Consider the following 9844-nt stretch of genomic DNA (forward strand, 5'->3'; position numbering starts at 1 on the left):
TTTGGATTCCACTCAGTTATTACAGTCCCCATTAAGACGGAAGACATAAAAGTGCTATATTGATGGACTGCTCTGGACATTTGCCCCAATCCCCGCTTTGCACTCATTCAATTTAGAAGAAAGCCTCACTAAGCAATACGTAGTATCCACCACGTATCTTTTGGTTATGTGTGAAGCTGGAACTTGTAAGGCAATGAACCCGCTGCTGGCACTCTGCTCACCTGCCGCCTTTTGTTCTCCATGCAAACTCCAATACTGCACTATTTTTAGGCAATTTTTTTTTCTTTCACCATCTGATAGCTACATTTAGCTTTATGCAGACTGTGTTACTACCGTTTGAGGTTAACCTGCATACCTCTTCTTTGTCTCCCACATTTATTAGCTTTATCAGTCTGAAGACTAATTAGAGTTGCTGGCTCGACATAAAAACGCAATGTCAAAAGTGTAACCATAGGGACAGGCCTCACAACTGCTGTTAATATTATCCATTCCTCCAATACCCATGGTAAGCTAGTGCTTGGTCACAGAGGCAAGCTAAACTTTTGCAGGGAATGCTTCAGGGCCTCCCCTGTCTGACACAAAGACGTACAGAGACTGGGAGAGCACCAACTGCATCTGCAGCATGCGGCTTTTTCCTTCTGTCCCCATGCTCTGTCAGCTGCTGGAACCAGGTCAAAAGCATCACATCAGCAGAGCCATATAAAAGCAATGAGTTTCTTCCCTCTCTCCCCCAGCTGGCTTTCCAGCGTACATCCTCACAGCAATCCCCAGATAGGAAGATTAAGTGGTGAATTTACACAGAATCAGTAAGAGGCAAACCAACTGTGAAACACACAGAGGCAAGCTGCTAAAGGGCAGGCCTGTGCTAGGACCTGGAAGGCTGCTGCAAGGTGATACCCTTCCAGGGACAGCCCTGCAGCGCACCTCACCTCTCAGGGACAGGGCTCCGACCTGCTGAGTCACAGCAGCACCATCCAGCTCCTCTTTCTGCACCAGGGAGGAAGAGGTGTGCCCTCCTGCTTGCTCACAGAAGCCCAGGTGCGTAGCTCCAGGCTATCACCCTGCCAAGAGCATCACAGCCAGCATCCTGCTGCCCGCTGGTCTGCACTCAGCTAGCCCCTTCTGAACACAGCCTGTTCCAGCCTTGCCTCCAGCTGCCACCACAAACAGCTCCTGTCCCTTTCTTCCCTGCCTCCAGCATCAGGAGCACGTGGACTCCTCCAACACAGGAGGTGCTCTAGCTTCAGAGTGGCAGGAGACCCTGAACACAATTTCCCAGCTGCAAAAGAGCCACCCTACAGAGCTATTCCACATCTAGATGATCATACATCTAGATGATCAGCACAGCCTGGGTACATCAAGCCAGCTGCAGCTGCCTTTTACCACAAAGCTTCTCCATACTTTGTGCCAAAGAGCAAACAATCATTCTGTCCACAATTTTCCCAACATTGCAATGATGGTGGCAAACTCTGTATCATCACCTTGCTCCTGCACAGCTCAGGGCTCAATGAATTGCATTACACTGGATGGAAAATCACTCTCCAGTCTGTTTGGCTTTACTCAAGCCTGTTTCATGGAGCAGACATACCTCAGAGCTCAGTCCACAGAAAACCAGGGAAAAACAACCTTAACACAAACCTCACACCCTGCTGAGCCAGCGTCCCTACATGACAGCTGAAGGACTCAAACTCAAATCCCACCTGGATTTGACGTCTCCCTCCTCTTTGCTGCAGATCACAGTCTTGTTCCCCACGCCTCAGCAGCAGTCAGAATGACTTCAGCATCGAGCAGCTGCGTACACCACCAAGCATGCTCAGAGGTACATGCAGTGAGACCCTCTGCTGACCCACCCTGGTAAGGATAAGTGACTTACCCAACTCCAGACAGAAGCAGTGAGTACAGGTTTCCAGCTGTGCCCACTCACAGCGTAATGTGTGCCGTCCAGATGCTCTTTATGGAACGGGATCACCCTGTGTCATTCAAACAGGGTGCATCGACCCGAAACAAGACCTGCTCCAAAAGGCAACATGGCAAGTTCTCTGGGTCAGAATAATTAGGTGGCAGAATTTACTCATGAGCAAAGAGGTCTCACAGCCTCACTATGTGATAAATATTTGGGTTGAGAAACCACTAACTGTAGCTCTTTGGGAGCTGGACCAGAGGGGCTGCCCAGCGCAGGAGAAATCCTGATGTCGTGACACAGAAATGTGAGAACAAATCCAACTCAACAGCACCCATATACACTCCAATACTCTCCATCACCCTTAAAGGCCAGAAACCTTTCAGCTACACCCTTGCACTTCAGTGAACCCAAAATATAAGACTTATCTGTCCACCTTTCAGTACATCAGCACCATGGTGACAAAGAGGCCAATTCAGTCACCCACGGGTCTGCAGAGCACGGTGTTACACACAGCACCCGGGAGCTGCAGCACACAGCCAGAGAGCTCTCCCCAGCCTCCCCTGTCTGAGCTTCATGACAAGAGTGTGGGAGGGAAAAATGGAAAGCGTTTGTCTAATGCCTCGGAGACAACTCGTTCGTCCCAGCACCAAATGCAATAAGCACCCTGGGTCACTTTCCACCTTTCTCCCACAGCCTAGGAGCATTTGACAGTTTACAGTTGCTCTTACGTTGTAGCTTCTGATTCTCAACCATCTTGAAGTAATCTTCAAGTAATTTATCTCTTCCTCCCATTAGGAAAATTTCTTCCAGGATTTAGTGAATCACTCAGCTCATCTTCTTCACTGCTGCTGCGGTCTCAGTAACCTTGCGTTGCTTTTGCCAGAGATGCATGTCTGTCAGAGCTCTATAATAAACTTCAAGCTTTATATCAGCTGCAGAGGGTCTTCAATCTTCAGGATGTCCTACAGGTCTCTGGCTAGGCGATCATGCCAAGCACTGTGGCTGACCAGCTTATTCCTTTAATGCAGACACGTCAGGGGACGGGAGACAAGAGAGGAACTCTGGAGACTGAGGCAGAGGAATGTCTCTCTAACCTGAAATAGTGATCAGTTAGCCACAGATCACACTGGCCACAGCCAGTTGGAGCAGCGCTTGCTCCTTGAATGGCAGGACATCATCCCAGTCAGCTTAACACTAATCAAGCATTTACTCCTTTCTACGCTGTCCTCGTTTCAGCTAGGATAGAGATAACTTTTCTCCTAGTAGGTGGTATGGTGCTGCGTTTGGGATTTAGGAGGAGAATAATGCTGACGACATGCTGATGTTTTAGTTGTTGCAGAGCAGTGCTTACACTAACACAAGGACCTGTCAGCTCCTGGTGCTGCCCTGCCAGGAGGAGGCTGCAGGTGCAGCAGGAGCTGGGAGGGGACACGGCTGGGACAGCTGGCCCTGGCTGGCCAGAGGGATGTCCCATGCCATGGGGTGTCATGCTGAACAATTAATATGGGGGGTTACACAGAAGAATGGACAAAAATCTGTTTGCTGGAACAATACTGGTTGAAACTAAAGAAGAAAGGTTGTATCTGAGAGGATAAAACTTTATTTAAAGACAGACAGACAAAGATCCCTCAAAAAGAAAATAGAGAGACACCACTCTCAGACCACCTGAAGAGAACCCATTGCAATGCAACCTCTCCCTGACAAAGTTCCCGCAAGTCCCAGTTACTGAGCTACAACCTCACTATCTCTGCAAGGTTCAGATAGGGAACTACCCACACGGTGTGCAGCACAGCTCCGGGCCGTTCCTATCGCACTCGGTGCATGCCGATCTTTGAAACTACATTTGGCACACTGCTGTGACTCTTCTCTGAAGATTAGACAACGCTGTTGTTTAAAACATGCAAGATTAAAATAGATCTTGAAACGCTTCAGAAGAGCAGAGATCTGCATTCCAGGGGGGCGGTGATCTTTCACACGTGCTCCTCCTGCAGTTCCTCAGCAGCCTTTGGTCCGCAGTCCTAAACAACTGCTGTAGGTGGCTGAAGTCCATCAGTGGTCACTGTCACTCCCACATGTGAAGCCTACGAAACACTTTGGTACTTTGGGGATTGCAGTCACTGGTAATCCGACATCTAGTATTTTTGCAAAGTCACATGGAGAAAATATGAGAACGCAAGCATTACCATTTGACATCAAAGCACAGAATTCAGCTACAGAGAACAAAGCAGTTCTGCAGGTATTTTTCATCCATGCCAAACAGACCACAGCTATTTTTTAAAGAGTTAAAGATTAACAAGCTACTCGCTTTAAGCTGACCTCCATCCCTCCAATGGAAAACATCCCAACTACTTGCAGGCCACAACAGCTATGAGTAGTGAGGTTTTTTTGTTTGTCTGTTGTTTGTGGTTTTTTTTCTTTCTTTTACCCTCCTCTCTCCAGCTAGAACTGAAAACCGTGGTTAAGAAGTCAAAATGACTGGCCTGGTAGGTGAGGAAAGAACAGTGGATATTGCCTGCCTGGACTTCAGTAAGGCCTTTGGCACTGTCTCCCATAAGATTCTCCAGAAGAAGCTGTTGAAGTATGGACTTGGTGGGCAGTGAGGTGGACTGAAAACGGGATAAATGTCAGGCCCAGAGGATGGTGATCAGCAGCACAACAGCTGGTTGGAGTTCACTAACTAGCGAAGTTCCTCAGGAGTCAGTCCGGGGTCCAGTCCTGTTTCATGTCTTCATTAATGATGTGGATGATGGGGCAGAGTACCCTCTGCAAGTCTGCAGACAGAACAAAACTGGGAGAAGCAGCTGGCTGAACACCAACCAGCAAGGTGCCCTTGCCACAAAGAAAGCTGATGGTACCCTGGGGTGCAGGAGTCGAAGTGCTGCCAGCAGGTCAAGGGAGGTGGTCCTTGCCCTCCACTCAGCACTGGTGAGGCCACAGCTGGAGCTCTGTGTCCAGTTCTGGGCTCCCCAGACCGAGAGGGACATGGACACACTGGAGAGAGCACACTGAAGAGCCACCAAGATGATGGGCACACATGCTAATTCCTGATGTCCAGGAGTAGGACAGGGACACAACATCAAGGTCAAAGTGTCAATGACCAGGGATGTAATTAGAGAGCTTAGAGCTGGACAACGCAAGGGAAGACAAACACAAGCATTTTTAGAAAACCACTGTGTCTGTTCTGAGCTTTTGCCTAGAACTTTCAACCTCACACTTAATATTCTGCATCCCACTCTCAGTCCAAAGTGAATGAGAACTTTGTACCACACAACGAGCACAGAAATTGAGCATAGAACAGCTCAGAGTCTCTGTCGCTAGCAGCAGTGCCGATGTGCTGGATGAGGGGTGACATCCCAGCACAGACAGATACCAGTCTTCCATGTTCTCCTGTGGAAGGAAGACAGGGCACACATAAAAGATTGCTGCAGGCACGTATTCCTGCTTGCTGAGGGTCAGGAGGGGCCATGGTTTGTACACATTACACAGAGGTTGTAGAGAAGGGGATGGAAACTGAACAAAGGTCCACACTCCTGCCCAGCTCCCTTAGAGGCATTCGTACCACAGCAACAGCCTTTTCCAGCACGAGGCCATGCGGAACATGTTCAGCTGCAGTCTCCCAGTAAATGATTCAATACCTACATCTGCGTTCAGAAGGGGCAAGCCAGGCTTTTACTTGAAGCCAGTAACTGAGGCACTGTGCGTGTTCTGGACCCGTTTACTGCAAAGGTATACACAACACGCTCTCTCAGAAGACAACCACTCACTCCTTCCATCTGCATGTGTCCAACTGCTTCGAAATCCCTTCTGGTAGCCTTTTTCTGCTCCAATTTTCTTTGTCCAAAAGTCTGAAAGTCTGGATAGTTTCCAGGGCTGAGATGATTTGCAGCTGTTGCAGCACGCTGCAGAAGCCAGGCATGCTTATAACCAAACAACCCACCACATCACCTGGAACAGCCCTAAAATCCCAAGGACTCCACAGGTTTGGGTAACAACTGAGTACCTTACCTTTCTTAAGACAGATAGTTCCTGGATCGTCAGACTGATGTATGTGGAAGAATACATTTCTATCTGTCCGAGATGCATGAAAAAAAAACACAGCTTGCTGCCTTTATGCATGGTCATATCCACACCTTTCACGCAGGACCACAAAGCCAGAGGCCACCAGTATTATTTTCCAGACCTCTGGCTCAAAGACAGAACCATATGTCAATAGGAGCCACATGCAGAAAGAAAGATTGTTTCAGAGTGCAGCCTGTTGTAAAGAGCAGCAGCCTGACACCCTGCTGCAAGGGATTATACATGGGAATATGACACAGATGTCCATCTGTAATTTAGGATCTCCAGAAAATATACACTTGGGTATAGATAATTCTAACAGTGCTAAGACACCTTGCAAGTGTTTCTCAGTGCATCCCAAAATACCAGCTACAAGACTCTGCTAAATACATGTGACTTGTTCCCACCTGCAAGATCAAATGCAGACCTTCCTGATAAGAAAGTAAGACAAACATCTTCTCAATGCTTACTAAAATGTTTTAATAACATACAGATATTAATATTGCTCTATGGAGCATAAGCACTTTTGTGCTGGAGCTGAAAGGCTCAAACTGCATGTTCACAGCCAACTGCAACACAACAAAGGCCGTTGTTTCATGCATAATAGAGGGACAGCTTCCAAGGCAAATGGCCTTAGCCCTCACACTTAGCTAGCATCCAGATCTCAGTACCACAAACTTTGGAGGTAGATCCCATGGAAACTAAGTTTTTCCTTCCTATGCAAGTACAGAACTCACATAAAGCCCTTGCTTTCAGACTTTTGGAAATTAAACTGCCTTAAAGTTTCCTGCCTGCCTGCTACTGACACACTGGGACACTCTAAATTCTCCCTGGGAATTTAGACTAACCGGTCTGCAGTTATTTATACCTTGCCATTTGTCCTTTATGTGTAACCACACCAAACAAGCACCTTAAAAAGTCTCCTATCCATCCCAGTACCTCTTGCAAGTTTAACACACAATGACCAGGCACAAAGCTTAAAAAAAAATCTCACTGAATCTGTTGAAAAACATACTTCCCTGTAAAGGAAAACAGCACTTTATCCTTGCATGTTCAAAAAAGAAAAAAAGACCAGAGAAGTTGGAACAGACCGCAAGACTTTACCAAACACTCCTGGATTGTTAAACATTAACACTTTTCTGAGATGACAGACCTATTCTGCAACTATATTTTCTTTCACTTGTAATATACTTTCCAGCTTAAGCTATGCTAGTCATGGGCTTTTTCCCTCTCAGTGCTTTCAACATTTCTATCAAGTTGTCTGAATGTCTGACCTCTAAATGTTTTTTGTCTTTTTTCCCCCCCCCCATTTGTCACCTTCTTTACTGTCCCCCTTCTGTAGGAAGGCTATTTCCACCTGCTTTGTTTGCCATTGAACGCACCACACTCTTCACTGAATTCCTCATTTTTCCTCCCCTCAGCAAGTGACAGAGTTGTTCTGTCAGGGTTCGCTTTGCCGAAACGAAAGCATTTGTCTGCCTGCCCGTCAGGGCACTGCTTTCCAGGTTCACCTGTCAGTCCTTGCATATCAGGGCTGTGAAATGATAGCGATCTCATTTCCATTGCTGGGAGGAAACAAACAGTACAGGAGGCACGGTGCGCGGCTCCTCACAACCCGGCTCTGAGGGGAGAGGGCAGGGACAGGCACACCTGCCTTTTTCAGACGAGTAAAGATCTCCTGCATATCTCTCTCAAAGCCAGGAAGAACGTGGCTATGGCATGAGCACTCTGTATCTTTTGGGGAATCACCTTGTCTTAAAAAGGTGCGGGCTGCTCGCTCAAAACCAGTTTCAGAACACGCAGAAAGGCTTGGAGCAGCACACGCTCACAACCACACAAGGTAGCACGTTGGGTGAGGATGTCATTTCTGATTTGAAAATTGCTTCACTAGGTTCTGAAATAGAAAGATAAAAATAACCGCCCTTTTTTTTTTACATAAAAAGACCTTTGTATAAAAAGAACAGCAGCTGCACTTGGAAGCATTTTGCCCCAAGCAGTTATTTTCCCTGAAGTATGAAGTTGTTGAAAGTATTTGCCTCAGACTGGATGCGTAGCCCCAGCACAGGTAACTGCGAGAAGACTGAATGTACTGAAACCGTACCCTTAACGCTGATTCACTTCCCAGAAACAAGTCGCTTCCAGTCAGGAGGTAGGTGTAAAAAGACAGGCTACGTAATAGCTGTTTTAATCTTGTATCATCACCACGACAAGCTGATTTACTCAGAATTCCACCTGGGCAGGATACGAGTTATCGGGTTGTCATGGGGATGCGCTACCACTCAGCCCAGCCGCCTTAGTTATGAACTCCCAACCAACGTGTACACGCAGATCGCCCGAACCGATAACATTCAGCACATGCTTGGGATTCCTGTGATGGGGGGGGTTATTACTCTGCAGTTTCACAAGCTAGTTTACAGCGGGGATAAAATTTCATTTCATATATCTACATATATATATGAATAGATATATATATATATATATATGTGAAATGACGTGTATACGTGTGTACATATATATGTATATGAAATGACGTGTATACGCGTGTACATATATATACATGAAATGACGTGTATAAGTGTGTACATATATATGAAATGAAGTGTATATGTGTGTACATACATATGTATGAAATGAAGTATATATGTGTGTGTATATATGTATGAAATGAAGTATATATATATATAAGAAATGAACTATATATGTGTGTATATATATATGTGAAATGAAGTACATATATGTGTATATATATATGTGAAATGAAGTACATATATGTGTATATATATAAATATGAAATGAAGTATATATATGTGTGTGTGTGTATATACATATATATATATATATATGAAGTGAAGTTGTGCTGTGCACAGGTCCCAGCGGCCGTGCAGCTGTCTCGGGGCACCCGCCCGCGGCGCTCCCCATCCCCCGGCGCTCGGCACCCACCTTCTCCTTGCCGGCGGGGGGCTCGGGGCCCGTCCTCTTTCCCTCGCCGATGTCCACCCTGATGAGGCGGTGCCGGGGGGAGATGTACCTGCCGTCGGGCGGCGTGCCGGGCCGCCGCTCGCTCTGGCTGCGGAAGAGGTGCGGGGAGCCGGGCGCGGCGGGGCTGGCGGCGCCGCAGGAGGAGGAGGAGAAGAGGCGCGGGGCCGGCTCGCCGGGCTCCTCGGGCCGGCACAGGGCGCGCAGCTTGCGCAGGGACGAGCCGGGCCCGCTGTAGGGGTCCTCGAAGTCGCGCTCCTTCTGCGCGCGGTAGGCGCGGAGCAGGTCGCTGGTGTCGTCGCGCAGGTGGCGCTGCGGGAAGCCGGGCGAGGCGTGCGGGGGGTGCTGCTGCTGCTGCTGCTGCTGCGGGTGGTGCTGGTGGTGGTGCGGGTGGTGCTGGTGCTGGCGGTGGTGGTGGAGGTGCGGTGCCCCGTCGGGGCGGGGCGCGCCGCCCGCCCCGTTGCGCTTCTCCCGGTAGTCGGGCCGCGGGGGCTGCGGGGGGCTCTTGGTCTTGTTGTTGCCCAGGCTGAAGTACTTGTTCAGCCATTTGGCCATCGTCCCCGCCGCGCCGCCAGGGCCCTCAGCGCCGGCCGCTGCCGCCCCCGCCGCCCTGCGCCACCGCTCCGCTCGCCGCACGCATGGAGCAGCCGGCTGGCGGGGCGCCGAGGCACCGGCCGCCCCCTGCCCTGCCCTGCCCTGCCCTGCCCTGCCCTGCCCTCCGCCCCGCTCCACTCCGCTCCGCCCTGCTCCGGCTCCGGCTCCGCTCCGCGCACGCGGGTCCCCCCCCGACGGGCTGCGGGCCCCCGGCTCCCCGCGGCCGCAGCCCGGCTCTCGCGAGCGCCGCCGCCGCCGCGCCTGCACCGCGGCCCGGGCTGACCTCAGCGCGCCGCCGGGCGGGGACGCGGCTGC

At 49.5% G+C, this 9844-nt stretch overlaps 1 protein-coding gene across 1 annotated transcript in view; it reads right to left on the bottom strand.

Annotated features, from left to right (window-relative positions):
* The window catches only part of LOC311220969 (SH2 domain-containing adapter protein B-like), a 75275-nt gene extending 65661 nt beyond the window's left edge, over positions 1 to 9614 (bottom strand). Inside the window, 3 exon segments of the mRNA XM_084304670.1 lie at positions 8900 to 9268; positions 9270 to 9395; positions 9398 to 9614. Coding sequence (XP_084160796.1) covers positions 8900 to 9268; positions 9270 to 9395; positions 9398 to 9490 — 588 coding nt within the window. The 5' untranslated portion in view covers positions 9491 to 9614.
* Positions 9615 to 9844: the final 230 nt, after the last annotated feature.

Source organism: Netta rufina, assembly GCF_964035555.1.
Source record: "Netta rufina genome assembly, chromosome: Z".
NCBI lineage: Eukaryota > Metazoa > Chordata > Aves > Anseriformes > Anatidae > Netta > Netta rufina.